The sequence below is a fragment of the Lagenorhynchus albirostris genome, chromosome 1 (assembly GCF_949774975.1).
Source record: "Lagenorhynchus albirostris chromosome 1, mLagAlb1.1, whole genome shotgun sequence".
NCBI classification, from domain to species: domain Eukaryota; kingdom Metazoa; phylum Chordata; class Mammalia; order Artiodactyla; family Delphinidae; genus Lagenorhynchus; species Lagenorhynchus albirostris.
Genome location: NC_083095.1, coordinates 63103140 through 63121279, shown reverse-complemented (window position 1 = coordinate 63121279; position 18140 = coordinate 63103140). Strand labels below are relative to the sequence as shown.

Sequence of the window (18140 nt, the reverse complement as noted above, 5' to 3'; positions counted from 1 at the left end):
GAAAAGGCTTAATGAATGTTAGTTTTCTAAGCCATCAGTTTCTTGCTAGCAAAATTGGAAGAATAATGATGATTCCAATAATTTCTTAGAATTGTGATGAGGATTAAATGAAACAATATTATAGGAATATCCTCGTAAACTTAAAAGGTTGTCATTATTAACACAGAAAATGCTAGGGAAAGAATATCGAAAATCATCAAATTTGGGGCTAAAGCTAAAAGAAATGAAAATGTGGGATAATGGAAAAGACAATGTCATTTTCTGGAGTAGCTGAGCAGTATTAAAATAGAATTAATGTTGAAAAAGAATTCACTCAAAAAGACTTGTTTTTAGTTACCTTGGCTATTAAGTAAGAAAAATACACAACTGAATTAAAAAGCTGGAGCTATGTCTCATTTAAGAAAATTGCTCATTACTTTTAGTTGCTGGAAAAAGAAGAGGTTTAACTTAGAATTAGAATCCAAACGGTCAAAGTCATGATCTGTACCTTTATGAACCTTGAGTCAAATAATGTGTAGATTATTGAAAAAGACACAGCTTTGTGGAGGTTCAAGAAATATAAAATAATGATATATGATATTTGGGGGAAAAGAAGGAGCATGGTATGCTATTGGCAACCTGCTTTTTTTTTTTTAATTGAAGTATAGTTGATTTACAATGTGTTAGTTTCTGGTGTACAGCAAAATGATTCAGTTATATATATATATATTCTTTTTCAGATTCTTTTCCATTATAGGTTAGGCAACATCCTGATTTAAATCAACCTTTTTGAGAAAGGTTTAGTAACACAGACAAAATGCCACAGTTTTCACTTCTTAATGAGACATTTAAAAAAAAAAACATTCTAAAATCTTATTATTTACATTCTATTTTTTAAAAATATCCTGATCAAATACTTATAAATATTAATATATACTATTTTCTTAGATATATTACTTTAATAAAATTGAAATTAAAATTGAAAATAAAATTGAATTAAAATATAAAAATATTTTAATTCAATTTAACAAACATTCATTGGGTAACTAGTACCATATTTCAAGGTACTACATAAGAGACGGTGACAAATATAATCTGAAGGGAAAGCAAAATCTACTTAAATAAAATTAAAAGAAATCATTTTGGACACAGAAGGTGAAGATACTGAAGAAGGTGACTAGGATTTTATTTTTTTTACTGAAGGGAAGGTTCATACTTAAATAATGAAAAAATGTATTTAATCATCCAAATAATTTAAATTTGTGATTCAGAACAGCTTTTGTGTATCTGAAACAATCTGGACTGCTAAATAATTCCGTTAACTTCTAAAATAAAACTACAAACACAGAACAGCTATGTCTAGTCTTAAGAATATCTGACTTACCGTGCAGGACCAGAGGGCTCATCTCTTGCCGAGCTTAATACAGTTTTGATTATAAGTTCCTAAAATGAAGAAGAAATATTAGCAATGACTAAGATTTTTCATTCATTTATTTAACAAATATTTATTAAACAGCCACCACGGACCCAGGCACTGTGTCAGGCGCTAGGGATACAACAGCAAAATAAAACAGACATTTTTCGTTCTCATGTACATACTTTTAGTATATTCCAATGTTATGCATAAAATTAGCTAAATAAATAAAACAATGGTATGGTCTGAATGTTTGTGCCTTCCCCCCAAATTCGTACATTGCAATCCTAACCCCTGAAGATGATGGTATTAGGAGGTACTTAGGCCATAAGAGTGGGGCCTTTATGAATGGGATTAATGCTCTTATAAATAAGAGACTCCCACAGAGTTCCCTAAGCACCTTCTACTCTGTGAGGACACAGCAAGAAGGCACTGGCTATGAACCAGGAAGAGGGTCTTCACCAGAATGTGATTATGCTAGAGCCTTGATTTTGGACTTAGCTTCCAGAACTGTGAGAAATTTCTGTCACTTATAAGCTACCCAGTCTGTAGTATTTTGTTATAGCAGACAAATGATTTTTGAAATTTATCACCAAATGTATATGTTCAAAAACTTTTTTCCTGATTAGAAGAGTAATAAAATGCTCACTATAAAGATAATTAAAGCAGATTTAAGAGCTCAAAGGTATGAACAAAACTTTTCACAACTTTGAGAATTATCATTTAAAAGAAAGCTTCCTCTTCTTATGTGTGAGTTTTGGGATAAGTGCTAGTTAATAGTTAATATGGTTTTTAAAAATCATTCAATTATTCACTCACTAAGGATTTTTCAGCTATCTAGATTGTAAGCTCCTCAGAGGAGTAACCTTCTACTTATCTTTGTGAATTTAGCACCTAACCCAATGGCTAGCAATGAATAGGTACTTGGAAGCTACCTATTGTTTAAGCCCAAGAGCTTTCTATGTAATAGTGTTATTTTGGTTTTTTCTTTTAATCACTTCAGCCATTACTGCCTATACAATGGCCAGCAAAGGACAAGGCCACTCTGATCATACAAATCACATATAGTAGGCTAGGCTAAGCCCAAACAAACTCAAAACGGCCTAAGCAAACTGAAACTCTTACCTATCTTTGACCTTCAGGATCTTCTGAAAATAGAAGAAACCAAAGCCATTACATCCCTGAATACTGAAGGTCAATTTGTATAGTTTTAATTAAATATCATTATAAATTTGCATCGGCCCCTACAATTTTATGTTTAAGTGAAGTTCACTTGTTTAACAAATGTTTTGGGAGAATATTCTACATGCCAAGCAACGTGTTAAGCTCTGAGGATATAGCAATAACTAAGACCTTGTGGTACTTATTTGTCTAAAGTATAAATCAGACACTGAAAAATAATTACAAGTGTAATTATTACAAATGTTGCACAGAGAAATACAGGTGGTATGGAAAGTATATGCAAAACTACTGACAAAAATTTGATTTAAAACATTTCTTTCAGAGAAAGCACAAGTTTAAAAAAAAATCATCAGCATGACTTCTGAGGAGATAGAATGCCCCTCTCTCGTCCCTTCTTTATTCTCTTTTCCCTTCTAATTCTAGGGCCAATTCAGGTCAAACAGAGACCATCTGGCAATTACTATAACAAGCACAACTTCTTAGGACTGTTAAACCTGTGGGAATTTATAATACATGGGCATTCAGTTAAGAGACAGGTCTTGACTTAGTGACGGAATTATTCACTACCACGCACATTGCTGGGTCCAGAGCACTAAGTGCCTTTATCCTAACTACGAAACCTGACCTCACCACTCCCCTCTACCCTGGTCTAAGAATTACTGAGTCCAGAGGACACACCTTCCCCTTCAAACAGAGGCTGACCTCTACAGAGGCACAAAACAACTTTTCACCAATTTTTTTTACTTGAAATTTTTAAAAAGGCTTGTAAACAACAATTAGGGTATGTCTACTCCTAATTAGACACTATCTTTTTTTTTTTTTAAAGATTTACTACCTGGGTAAGCAATTGTATAGACAGTTCAATTTTGCACCATCTCTTATTCAAGCCTGTTAATGCTTCAGGTACATGGGATCTCCACCCCAATTCCACAGTTTCCTATAGCAGACTAGACTATTCCATTACATTGTTTGATTCATCACCTTGGAAAACTGGGAGAAGGAGACAGTCAAATATGCAGGTCGAGTGCCATCTCAATCTTAGAAGCCTTACATTAGCAGCATAGTATATGGCTCATGGGATTTCAATAAATGTTCAGTGAGTGAATGAATGAATCCTAAGATAATGACATGTGAGTGGGTTCAATAATGAGAAAATATTTCCAAAGTAATAGTTATAAAAAAAGGTTATGCTCCTAATGGACATTCCAGCCTTTGTGTCTGAGGGGTACAGCTGGCTAAAGGTCTTTAACAATTGTGTGGATTTCAAGAGGAAAATGAAGAACACAAATTTTACTGAATATACTGTTATGATTATAAAGTCATTTAAACGCTAAAAATTAGCACCTAATTTCTTACCTTAACATCTGTAAATTGAGACACAGCAATATCAGGAATGTTGGGATGGAGAGCAGGCAGTTCACAATATAAGTTGGGAAAGCAAACCAAAGATCCAAGAAGAACTTGTGCTTCCACTCTTGGTGCCTATGTATCAGATTTTAAGAATCTTTAATTATCAGAAAAATTACTTTATTACCTAACCAGATTACACAGGGAAGTCAGAGTACAAGCAAAATTGAAAAGGAAAGGGGAACACAAAAAGATTAGGTTTTCATCTATACTTTCCACTAAAATTACTGTTATTCTCAATAAATGCAATGAACAAATAGTAGAGCTTTCTTTAAGAGCAGCTAATAAGCAGAAATGTGGGTACAGCTACTGAGTATGTAAACAGGAATACAGTTTTCGCTAACAGCATAAAATTACCCTGATTTTGAGGAAAAATATAAATACTTTCATTCCAAAGGCAACTCACACATCGTAACATATTGTTCTAATGAGCAAAAGACTCATGATCTCTAGATTATATCCGTTACTATCTAAGGATGAATAAAGTAACTAAGGATGAAAATGGTCAATATATCTTCAAGACACAGGCATTAGTCTAGATGTGTTTTATGATATTATGCACATGATAAAAACACTACCTATACTACTTACTAAAAACAAAATTAGAAATTATGCTTGGACTGCAGATGAAGGTAACTTTTCATCTTTTTTCCTTAGCTGTATTAAGCCATTCCTGAAGTATCAGCACTGAACATTTCTTTTTTCTTCTGCCTTCTTGCATGCCCACCTAACATCAACATCCACCTACTGATAAATTGCTTTGTTTACTAAAATACCTACAAATTGATTTATATGTTTAATAACACCTAACAAAAATGCTAAAACCAATCTATTAGAAATATAAAACTTCTTCTATTTACATGAAACAAGAACCTATCTCCAAAGGATTTCCTTGTTAATAAATGTTATAACAGAGGTGATATTATGATTTTCAACAAAACAACTCATTTACATATTAAAAAAATAATCTAGATTTACAGATACAAGGCCAGCAGTATAATGGGGCGGGGTAAGCTCACATCCACCATCCCGATTTAAAATCAATTTTACTATAAAAATGAAACTGAAAAACACCCCCAATATTTAATGATAAAGATTAGCTAAGGGTTTTTCTTTAAAGTTGGATAAAAAAACTGGGAATATTCATTTAAGTATGTGGGGCATAATGGGAGGAAGAACTGGAATGGAACTGTAATTAAGAAAGGCAAAACCTAATCAAATTACTTTGAAATCTGCCTGGGGGTGGGGGGATTAACAAAAGGAAGATGATATGTGTGGGATCTAAAATGAAACTCCAAAGAGCAAGATTTAGACTGCGTATCTCCAACACCGTCCAGAGGAAAAGACTGCCCATAACCTTACAGTGGAGATGTGTCAGGTTTAATTCTTGTAATGATTTGGCTTCCTATGCAGCCTTTCTCAATAGGTGTTCCTCATAAGAACCACAGAAAACAGAAAACAACTGTTTTTAAAATTTTCCCAAGGATGTTACAAAAGTAGTATCCTTCTAGATAGGAGGACGGTTTAGTCACATAAACTGGATGCCTGGACTTCCCTGGTGGTGCAGTGGTTGAGAATCTGCCTGCCAATGCAGGGGACATGGGTTCGAGCCCTGGTCTGGGAAGATCCCACATGCCGCGGAGCAACTGGGCCCGTGAGCCACAGCTACTGAGCCTGCGCGTCTGGAGCTTGTGCTCCGCAACAAGAGAGGCTGCGACAGTGAGAGGCCCGCGCACCGCGATGAAGAGTGGCCCCCGCTCGCCGCAACTAGAGAAAGCCCTCGTGCAGAAATGAAGACCCAACACGGCCAAAAAACCAATAATAAATAAATAAATTTAAAATGGATGCCTAAGGACATCAGGGCTGTAGGAAATGTGACAACTACTCATCTGGAATAATCAGCCAACTGAACAGTTATAGTTTTCATAGTAAATGCATTAAAAAATGGCATTGGTTTATGCATCAGGCTCCTCTGAGTTCTATCAGCTTTTGCCAGTATCCAAGAGATTGATAATCTGTGTACTCTGTTACTAAAATAGCCTTGTAACTTGTTTACCATCTTTAGTTTGTCTTCCATTTAATCTATTCCCAGTTTAATACACTTATTTAACATTAGCAAAGCACAGATTTAATCATCTCTCTCCCTACTTTAAAAAATTCAACTGTTTATCTAATATAAAATAGACCATCATAATCTGATCCCTGGCATTAATAGACCCTCCAAGATATAGTCTAAAGCAGTGCTTCTCAATCTTTACTGTCCATACCAATTATTTGGGATATAGTTAAAATATATATTCTGTTTCAGTAGGTCTGGGATGAGGTCTGAGATTCTGCATGCCAAATGTTTCCGGTGTGCAGACCACATTTTGGGTAGCTGGGATCTAAAGTACCTTTCTGTTCTTTGTGTCTACTACTCTCTAGTTAGACTAACTAGCTTGTAAACAAAATGAATTATTTGTCATTCCTAGGACACAGCTTACTCATGCCTGTTTCCCTATGCCTGGAATACCTTCCCCCTTCTCCATTTTCACTCATAAAAATACTACTAATCTTTCACGGACCTACTCAAATATCTTTTCCATGGAACCTCCTGATAGCCCTTAAAAAAAAAAATCTCTCCTCTGTCTTAATTACCAAATAATTTTATTTTGTTTAACAAACACTTAAATTGCACATACAATGTGTCATATAATGTTCCAACCATGTTACAAATATTAACTCAAATCCCCATAAAATAACCAGATGAGGAAGGTTACCTCCATTTTATAGATGAAGAAACTTAGACACAGAGAAATCAAGTAACTTGCACAAGGTCTCACCGCTAATTAAGTGGCAGAGCTGGGATTTGAACCCATGCTTTTAACCACTATGCTAAGCTCCTCCTACTGGTACCTCTTTGTTGTCCTACATTCTATAGTTGTTAATATATTTTTCTATCTTCCCAGCAGCAGACTATATGCTCCCTGAGTACAACGTGTATCTCATTTATTCTATATCCTTCTATATTCCACACAAAGGAACACTTTGTACACAAGGGGAAACAAAAGTTTAATAACCACAAAAGGGCTTAGCACCATGTTGAACACATACTAAGTGCTGAATATATATTTACAGATTCAATTAATAAATACCTATAACCATGATGCTGTGCCAGGCCCTGAAGATACCAAGATAAGTAAGACATGATCACTGTTCTCCAGGAACTAGGGAAACAGGGTTAATAACTAGCTATAAATATGGGTTGTTCTCTTATTTGCACATTTCCTCTACGTGACTGTATCCAGTTTCATGGCTTTCAATAGCATCTGTAAGCTAATGTCTCCCAGCTTTACATTTTTGGTCCAGACATCTCCTTTGAGATCCTTACTTGTATATACAGTGGCCCTTCTGACATCTCATGGGTGTCTAACAGGCAGCTTCCTATGCCCCAAATAGAACTCCTTTTCATTCACTGTTGGTCTTTTGCAGCTTATAAATGAAATAACATATGTTAAACTGCTTTGCAAGTTTTATAACTAGCACTAGTCAAGTATGACTGATTTTTCTTTCCCAAATACTTTTCGTTTTTCCCAGTAGACATTCAGTTATTTCTCATTTATACTTTGTTCCAGGGTAATCTTTCTAAAATACAAATGTGATCATGTCACTCTGCTTAAAATCTTTCAACGGCTACTCATTCTTTCCTTAGGATGAAATCTAACCTCTTGAGCACTATAAACAGAGTTACTGCCTTCCTCCTTAGTTCACTTCTGCCACTTATATCTGAACATGTTCCAGTTATACTAAGTTACCTAGCATTGTCTCACAGCTCCAAACTGTATGAAAAATCCTCACATGCTGTTTTAGAGTTTACTCCTAGAGCATATTTCTGGGTTACCTCACCTATATTTCTTTCTTCTCTTTTGCTATAGCTCATTGCCCATTTTCAAAATTTTCTTCCCTCCCTGTTTGTTTCCGTAGATTTCCTCAATTTTAAATTGTTTTGCTTATCAGATTTAACCCATTTTTGTAGCTCCTGGGTCAATTTATCAAATAACTTTAGTACTTTCTTACACTTCAGAATTGTTTACTTTTTTTTTTAAAGTGGGAGAGACAATCAATTCTAATTAAATTACATATCTTCCTGAATATCAGTTTGTTATATTTTATCAACAATGGCTCTTCCTTTGTTGCTCTGTTAGATGAATCTTGGTTAACCGCAGTTTGTTATATTATGAAGGACAGGAAATAAAAACTTACATTGAGAAAAGCTGAAGAAGCCACTCTACCAGCTGCTACAATAAAATCCATAATAAGCATTGTGGCACCAGGCAAACCAAGTGAAAAAAATTGAGGTGAGCAGTGCTTGATGATTGTATTGACAATATCCTTAGGAATAAAGAAAAGAGGAGAAGAGAAATATCACAAATGTAATCTTGGGTATCAGCTAATCAATATCCTTAAAAATAAAACAGGTAATAACTATAACTCGTTGGCTAACTGGAAAGACTAATTTTAATTCTTCCAAATAATCCATGCTTTGTACTATATTTTGTCACAGGAAAGTAAACTGCAAACACTTTTCTTTTTAACTGACATCAATACAGCATTTTTTTTTCACCCTAGAGAGCCAGTTAGAAGGGTCTCTACTTCGGAGGGTTAAAAATATAAGGCCCAGGCTTCCCTGGTGGCGCAGTGGTTGAGAGTCCGCCTGCTGATGCAGGGGACAAGGGTTCGTGCCCTGGTCCGCGAAGATCCCACATGCTGTGGAGGGGCTGGGCCCCTGAGCCATGGCCGCTGAGCCTGCGCATCCGGGGCCTGTGCTCTGCAACGGGAGAGGCCACAACAGTGAGAGAGGCCTGCGTACCACAAAAAAAAAAAAAAAAATACGGCCCATGTGTTGTAAAACTTAATTGCAGAGTAGTTCCTTTTGCCACCTATTTGCTTCCACGTGATAACTCTGATGTCTGAAGTTGCATGACCTGTTATGTGGCAACTGGAGAAATTCTCTTTTTTAGAAAAATTGAAGTCCTTTGATGATAGACATCTAGCCTCAGAAATCCAGAGGTAGGCATTTTTAAGGGAATATTCTCAACTTGGTTGTTCATTCATTTTGCCTTTGGAATTTACCATGAGGATGCAGTATAGCAGGTTGTATTACTCAATCCAATTTAAATGAACGCTCTTTATCCAGTAATTAAGAATATCATTTTATTTGAGACATGTTTATAAGGTAGAACACAATAATTATTTCAAATTAACACAAGAAGTTTTTTCACTTTTCAGAAAGATACATTATCATCTTTTAATATTAATTTAATGCTCCTGAAATGAACTGCAAGTGAAATTTAACCACGTTGTGATTACAAACATTTACATTACTTTGACAGGCAACTTCCTGTACTTTTCAGTTTTATGGCCAGGATCAAGACCTGTGAAGTAATGTTCTAGAGACATATTTATGACTATCTAATGTAATGACTATATTGATGCAAATCAATATACTTGTCACTATGGTAATACAATTTATAAAAATAAGAAAATGTGATGTGCTGACTCTTAGAGTAGAAAAAAACCTCTGACTGCTGCATGACTAGCTGAGCAAATACCTAAGTCCCAATTGCCAGTTATCAAGTAACAATTACAAAATACCTAACAATAAGTACATTAGGACATTAAAGGAAGATGTTGTCCGTGTAAGCAAAGGATGTTTTAATCTCTTCAAAGAGTGAACAGTTCTTATAACATTAGAAGAAAGATGCACTTAATAATCAAGTCAATCTCCCAACTACAACAGCTTGTTTTGAAACTATGTTTCAGAATAAATGAGGTTATAAATGGAATAAATCTGTAAATAAATTACAATATAAGGGAATGTTTTTAATTCTACACCTTGAAAGTCAAGAGTTAAACAGAATAAAGAATCAAAGATAAACTTATAAAGCGACTTGTTACAAAGTACATATATTTACCTGGTCAATATGAAGTAATCCACAGTGCATTATGTTGTAGAAGTGTGTTAGGAAATCTCTATTTGGAGAAACATCTTGTCTTCTTTTCATTGTATTACAAATAAGTTTATAGGCGTGTAATTTACCTTGCTTATATTTATCAGTTAACATGGTTGCCTACAATTGAAAGATGTTGTTTTTAATACTCAAAACCAAATACTGTTTGTTAAATACTGAAACAATTGAATATAGCAAGCTATATATTTGTTTTCATTTATTTCTATGTTGGCCCATTTTCTTTAATGAACTAAATATCAGGATTCCTGAAATTATTTTTATCATTAAAATGATACAATGTAGGTGTGAATTACTATACACTGTTTCACTTAGGAAAATGCACCAAACATATCATATAATACTTAAAAGAATTAGTTCTTTAGAAGTACTAGCATATTCTATAACACAAAACTGAGGTTTACATTTCATTTAAATACAATAAAAACATAATTTACTATATTCATTTTTGTTTTAGTAATAAAAATGATGCAACCTAAATAATAATTTTGCTAGGCCCACTCTCCTCTCTATATAACCCCTAATGGTTAGTTAAAAATTAAGTGTTCTACAGGGAACTATATTCAATATCCTGTGATAAACCATAACGGAAAAGTACATGAAACGGAAAAGTATGTATATATATGTATATATAAAGTATGTATATATATATGTATAACTGAATCGCTTTGCTTGCTGCAGAGTAGAAATTAACACAACATTGTAAATCAACTATACTTCAATAAATTTTAACAAAAGCAAAAAAACACAAGAACAAAAAACAAAACTAAGTGCTCTAGAAGACTACACAATAGTCTTCTCTCTCTCTACTGTTTGAGACTGACCACATACTTATTTACTAAATGAAACTTTTTAATTAATATTTTATATATTAAGCTTACCTTGAAAAGCCAAGGTGTAAGAATTCTCAGTGGAGGAATTAAAACCGGTGGAGAAGGGGAGGTCAGGTTATCAGTTGAAATGCCGAGGTTATCTCTAATCTGTAATTTTCAAATAAAATGCAACAAACCTTTGAAAAGTGTTCTCTTTCCCAGTTTGTTTTACCTTAAACTTGAGATCTAGTTCCTACCACTAACAATATATTTAAACATGGTTAAGGCATCAGTTCGTAGTGCGGGGGTGGATGTTATCTAAGGCTTTTTCTGTACTTCTTAATACTTTTATTTTTCTTTCCTTCTCCCTTTTTATCTTTTTCTTTTTTACCTTAGCTAGATTCTGCCAAAGTTCACAGAGGTAATCAAAAACTTGAGCATGTATTTCAGGATCCATAATAGCGTTGACATCTCCCAAAATACCTAGCATTCTTCGCCACATTACAGTAGCAACATCAGCATGCCATCCTGTGAGAGTGCCCCCTGCCATCACACTACAGCATTCAGATGGAAATTCACTGATTTCTATAGAAAAAAATAATTCACTGGTGTCAGTAATTTTTCTAGAGAATTGATCACAAAAACACATAGGAGTCAAATTAATAATCTTAAATATCTACAAAAGTGAATAAAAGAAATGTTAAGATGCATCAGTGTTATTTTTTCCTGGTAAGGTCAAAACCTCGCTAGTTCATAATTCCTTATTTTGACAATAATTACTTATGCAATAGGGCATCTATCTAGATTTACCTAAGGAGAAAATGATGCAGATAACAGATGGAGAAATTTACATTTGACATAAAGATCATATTTATAAGTACATACTCTCTATTTAACCTAATAGCTACTTCAAGTTCCATCATCAAATTAACAGAAAATCTCAGGCTGAAGGCAGATCCTGTAGGAAGTCTTCCTAAGCCTATTTCTTTGTAATTAAACCTTCCGAAGAAATATATTTCTGTATTTCACAATTAAGTCAGGCCTAGCATTAAAAGGGATATCACAATGGCATGAAAAAAATAATTTAAATATAATCTAAAATTTCCATAATTACATTTATTTTGTTTATTAATACTGGCATGATTATATATAAGACATATAGGTAACCTAGGGTCTTAGTCTCATTTCTGTCACTAATTATGTGATATTGTACAAATTATTTAATAACCTCCCTGAAGCTACAGCTCCTCATCTGTAAAATAGATGCTTTAGGTAGGTATCATTATAGATCTCCTCCAGCTTAAAAAAAAAAAAAAAGCCATAATTCTATGGAATGTATATAACGGAAAAGGCAAAATCACTAGAAAGTCAGTAAAGACTTTTTCCTGCTTGATAATATGTCAGTGTACTGATAATTTACAAAGTCATACACAGTATATGTACATCCTTTACTCTTAATGTTTAACTTTTTTCTCTGCATGTAAAGTGTACAATAACTGAGTATATTATTAAAAAGTTACTGGACAGTCTTTCACAATAATAAAAACAGGTTTCTGGTGTAAATTCACTAAAATAAAATTTTAAAAAAACACTACAGGGTTAACCATCGCTGTTAACATCTCCCTATTCTACAGAACCTTCATAATATAGTGATAACTCAACTGATTAGTAACTATGAAGGACATTATTGGAACAACTGAGGATAACTGACTATAGACTAAAATTGCAATGATGTATCAATGTTAAATATCCTGAACGTGGCCCTTATATTATGGTTATGTAGGAAATGTATACTTATTTTTAGGACATACTTGCTCAAGTGTTTAGGTGTAAAGGGTCTGATACTTGCAATTCACTCTTAAATGGCTCAGAAAAAAAAAAGGTGGGTACGGTGGGGTTGTTTTAATGGGTGTGTGTGTGTGTGTGTGTGTGTGTGTGTGTGTGTGTGTGTACAGGTAGAGAGAAAGATAAAGTGGTAAAATATTAACAACTGGTGAATTTATCTGAAGGATTTATGGGTATTCATTTTACTAGTCTTGCAACTTTTCCATGAGTTTGAAATTTTTTCCAAATGTTGGGGAAAAAGCTGAAAATAAAAACCAAAAAACTGCAGGCCAAGAGGAGGAAAGAAAAGGTCAGAAATAATCTACAAACTAGAAAATCAGGGCTAGGTAATTGCATATTAAGAGAATGAGGGCTTCCCTGGTGGTGCAGTGGTTGAGAGTCCGCCCGCCGATGCAGGGGACACGGGTTCGTGCCCCGGTCTGGGAAGATCCCACATGCTGTGGAGCGGCTGGGCCCGTGAGCCATGGCCACTGAGCCTGCACATCCGGAGCCTGTGCTCTGCAACGGGAAAGGCCACAACAGTGAGAGGCCCACGTACCGCAAAAAAAAAAAAAAAAAAAAAAAAAGAGAGAATGAGTACCTTAAAAGGGGGGGCGGGGGGCAGAAGTCACATGGTTTTAAATTTCTTCCTTTGGCCAGAGAGTAAATGTGCTGCACTACCAATGAAAACTAGTATTTTACATTATTCATTATAAATATCTTATCAGTTGTGTCCTTGACCAAATTTTCTGGCATATTTTCAAAATGACTTTTTATCCTGATGCTTGTTACATGATGTAGGACTTAACAAAAATAACTTTTTATTAACTTGCAGTTTCTAAGGTTTCCTAGTCACTTTTAAACATTTACTTAAATATAAAAATACTTCATTTGGACTGCCTACTTTGATTCAGCAGGTTCTTCAGATAAAATATTAAGAATAACGATGCCAAATTATGTATTTCCTGCTTTAGGAAATGGTAATGTAAATGATAATATAACATACAAAAATAATGTAACCACTAATACCAGGACTATAATCAACTATAATAAAATAACAAAAATCAGAATGCAAATATCTTTCTTTAAGGGCAAGAAAAAAAATGTTATACTAATTAATTTCCCAAAGACAGAAAAGTCCAAAAGACTTATAAAAATATTTACATAACATATATAAAATAACCAAATTTAATATGCCTTATTTAAGATCTCCTGACACTAATGCCCTGAAAGGAAAGAATGGCAAAGATCTAATTTCCAAATATTGCCTAGGTCATCTGGCGTCTGTAGAACAGAGTGGTGGAGCTTCTCATCGAGCTGTAGATCCTTTTGTTCCATGTGATCTATATTCAGTGTGGAAGGAGAAGGTGTCTGTGACCTGGATCCCAGAGCTGAATGGACTGGAGAAGCACTTTCTGAACCTGTAAATATAATTTCATAAAATTACCACAAAGAATATATTCAATACCCTCTACCTAAGATGTAATGCTTAAAAGCCCAATAAAACACAAACTGAAAACATTAAAAGATAAATCAGGTTATAAACTGGCCAAAGAGGTCAATAAAATCATAATACTGTACAAGATTTCATATCTAGCAGTCTCATTCCATGTCTACTATGGGACTAGTGTGGAATGAGAACTGGACATACCAATTAATAGGGGCCATCAGTGAGAGCAAGAATGCCTACTTCCATTCCTGGTCCGGCTATAGAAACTCTGGTACCCACTGCTACTTTATTTCACTTACTTCAGGCTTGAGGCAATTCAGGAGAAGAGAAACTTGCCCATTGCTGTATGCCACTAACATTGCTAGCCTTGACATCTTTCATTTAAAAGCATATTTTTGAGAGTCAGCTATGGTTTTGCATATATTAGCATTTAATTCCTTTTTTATTGCTGAGTACTATTTCAATGAATACTGGATGGATGAATACATTACAATTTGATTATTCATTCACTGGTTAATGGATATTTGGACTATTTTCAATTTAGCTACTGTGAATAATGCTGTTATGAACTTTCACATACAAATGTCTGAAATAAATACCTAGGAATGGTCATATGGTAAATGTATGCTTAATTTTAAAAGATACTGCCGTATTTTTGCAGAGTGGCCCTACCATTTTGCATTCCCATTACAATAATGTAATGTATGATATTTCCAGTTGCTCCACTCTCTTCAACACTGGTATTGTGTTTTTAACTTGAGCTGATTTATTATGTGTATAGTTGTACCTCATGGATTATTTATATTCCCTCATTACTAGTAATGTTGAGTATCTTTTCATCCAAATTTTCATCTAAATTTATGTTTAAGGACAACTACAGTAAAAGGTGTTTATTGTAAAATAAGAATTCTTCTTTGAGTAGTAACTTAAATTCTGTAACGATCAGACTGTGGATACAACCAAACTGGCTCCTATTTGGATACAACCAAACTGGCTCAACCCTCATTCTGCAATGCGCAGGCTAAAGTTCTTACTTATCCTCTGGTAGAAAAGATGTGGAATAGAAGAATGTGAAAACATAGGATGGGTTCCTGTGAGTATTTCACTGGCCGAATTTCATCAGTTTGATTTGGCTGAAGAAATGTGCCTAATTCAGACATGCAGACATCACTGCTCCAGTCTTTCAAGTTCCAGCCAACCACAGGATGCAAAAACCACCCTATTGATATTTCATCCATCATCCATCAAAGGGGTGTCAAACTGCAGTAGGAACCAGAGTGAATCTGGATAATACAGTGGAACTCTTGAAGTATGGGCCACAGGCTGCTCAGGCTCCCTCTGGTCACGGTACTGCTCTTGGAATAATGTGGCCCTGCCTTTCATGACTCAATTTCTTGGACCCCACTTGTCATATTATTGTCAGGTTTGGCCACACACAAAAAGTTGCTGAAAAGTATAATTTACTATATTAATTTACTATATAAATACAGAATATTAGTATACTGAGAAACAGACCTTATTTTAGGTAGTGTGCTTTATGTTTGCAATAATAAATAGTTTACCAAAGAAATCTACAAAAATCTAGGCTACTCTGAAAATCAATGAAAAAGGTAAAGTGCAGTACCTCAACTTTTTTTGGTTATTTATTTAAAAATTGCTGCAGGAAATGCTCTGGTGCAAACATACACAAAATTTTGCCTACGGTATTAGGAGTTCATAGAGTTCCCTGAAGCTTATCCATGTGGACTCCAGGTCAAAAAACTCTTATATTAATGTTTTTTTCCCTCCATTGTTACATAAAGATGAGTGAAAAAAATAATACTTAAATAGTAATAAGTAATACATAAAATCTATCAAATATAAGTCTGAAAAGGTTCTTTGGTGGCTTAAAAAAAAATGCACTTAAGGAATACACTCCCTTGAGTAACTTTACCAGTAACCGTTGCAACTTCAGTACAAAAAGCTTGTTGATTAAGACTGCTTGTTTCCGAATCGATGTGAAGTGTGGTTAGACTAGCCACTTCTTGCTCTTCAGCACTCTGATAATGGCCAGAACCTGAATCCACATCAGCAGAGGATGCATTCCCAGTATCAGCTCCAAAGCCAAAATCTATAGGCAGAAGAAATGCTAGTGTACAGAAGTTCCAATTATAAAACAAAAATATTTACAAAAGAGACACAGCTACTTCATCAAAATAATTAAATATGAACATTCCCCCCAAATTAATTCTATTTACATACCACTCAGGCAAGGGTAAACAATGTTAACACTTTGAAATTTATAATTAGAAACAAATTTTTAAAGATCCTCATAGCCTATTATTAACAAAAATAATGATAAAAGGACAGAGACATACAATATATCATCACTATTCTTATCCCTGTTTTCTGATAGCTGGAAATATACTTAACTGCTTTTCAAGTTTTATAATCTCTAGAAGAGAGATATATATAATAAAAATGCCAGATACGTGGTAAGAGTCATTTTTCTTTCAAATCATATTTTCAGTCCAAGATCAGAGTAGTATATAATCCATGAGGGCAAGAAACATAATTCTCCAATGCATCTCCCAGCTCTTCACAAAGTTGGTTCCCAAGATTTTGACTTTCTTCTTTTAAATTTTGGTACCCTTCACTGACTGCCAAGTGTAATACAAAATTACAGCAGAAAAGCTATGTGGTAGTAATATAGCACCAAATAATATCACTGATGTCATTTTAACATGAAGCAATTATCCAAGTAAGGTTCTGGGTACCATAGCATTGAACGTAACTGTACTGAACATGCTGAAGCACTGACCATAACTAGATAGTGGTCCCCAAATACGACTTCATGAAATAGTCCAACTCATAACCATGACTGTCCTTTATTCTAACACCAAGTCCATCCTTTTTCCTGTCTATGTGTCTGGTCTTAAAATATCATTTGTTCTATGAAAGAAGAGTGCTTTTTTGTTTTTTAAATGCCTTTAGTTGGCAAAATAAAGAGGTCTCAACTTGAAGTGATTCCCTAAAAATTCTTTTGGAGTTTCACTGAAAATGAAATCAAAATATGTATATGGGAACCCCTAAGTAATGTTAGAGAGGAATATGATGTTTACGTAAACTGTCAGTCAGTCTTGAACAGAAAACAAATCAACAAAAAACCGTACTGCTCAAACAGAAAAAAAGATACTTGCTGTCAAATTTTCGGCCATCATATTGGAAAGCGCTGAAAGAATCCGAATGACTATCTGAGCTGATAAGATCACTGCTCCCTGCACTGGCAGGAGAAGTCCATTCTGAGGGCACACCTGGGTCATCAATAGGGCGCATTTGGTTCTGCTTGTTCAGAATATCAGGGAGGTCTTTGGGAATTTCGAGGCTACCTGGACTACTTCCTCTTCTTGTCATAGTCTAAAAATTCAAGAAACATTTTACGATTAAAAAAATTTTTTTGAATTCTCATTAAGCATATGAAATCTTTAATTTCCAAGACAATCATTACAATAAATGTTGAAATTTAGGGCATTAAGTAGGAGTGGGGGAAACACTAACTGAAGACTCCGTGTAACTGTATGGAGCTGGGTCCTGAACTACTGTTGGTCTGGCTAAAGCAAAGACTCAAATACCATTTGGTGCTGGGCCCGAGACCCTGAAGCCTCAAAAGGATCCATGGAGTGAATATTAAGATAAGATAGTAGAAAGAGCAAAGTATTCAAATGGAAAAAAAAGAGGCAAATGGAAGAGGGAATTCCCTGGCGGTCCAGTGGTTAGGACACTGCACTTCCACTGCAGGGGGCATGGGTTTGGTCCCTGGTGAGGGAACTAAGGGATCCCCGCAAGCTGTGCAGTGCAGCAAAACAAAAAAAAGAAAAGAAAAGAGAAAAAGAAACAAATGGAAGAGATAATGGAGGGAGGGAAGAATGACAGCAAGGATGTCATTCTATGATGATTACATATAATGATTCTATAACTTTTTTCCCACTCAAGGAAAACAACTTAAAAAAAAAAAAGGAAAATGTAATGGAGCTACAGACTTTCACTAAAGAGACAAGTTGAAATCTAAATGGAATATTGTCCTT

The 18140-nt window shown here is 34.6% G+C and overlaps 1 protein-coding gene across 2 annotated transcripts in view; it reads right to left on the bottom strand.

The window, feature by feature from the left end:
- The window catches only part of RALGAPA1 (Ral GTPase activating protein catalytic subunit alpha 1), a 220947-nt gene that overhangs the window by 90365 nt on the left and 112442 nt on the right, over positions 1 to 18140 (bottom strand). For both annotated transcript variants that reach the window (XM_060143467.1, XM_060143474.1), the window contains exons 19-27: positions 17256 to 17472; positions 16010 to 16186; positions 13895 to 14047; positions 11194 to 11387; positions 10872 to 10970; positions 9937 to 10092; positions 8225 to 8353; positions 3932 to 4057; positions 1364 to 1422 (exon numbers count right to left, since the gene is read on the bottom strand). In XM_060143467.1, coding sequence (XP_059999450.1) covers positions 1364 to 1422; positions 3932 to 4057; positions 8225 to 8353; positions 9937 to 10092; positions 10872 to 10970; positions 11194 to 11387; positions 13895 to 14047; positions 16010 to 16186; positions 17256 to 17472 — 1310 coding nt within the window. The remainder of the gene's footprint in view (positions 1 to 1363; positions 1423 to 3931; positions 4058 to 8224; positions 8354 to 9936; positions 10093 to 10871; positions 10971 to 11193; positions 11388 to 13894; positions 14048 to 16009; positions 16187 to 17255; positions 17473 to 18140) is intronic.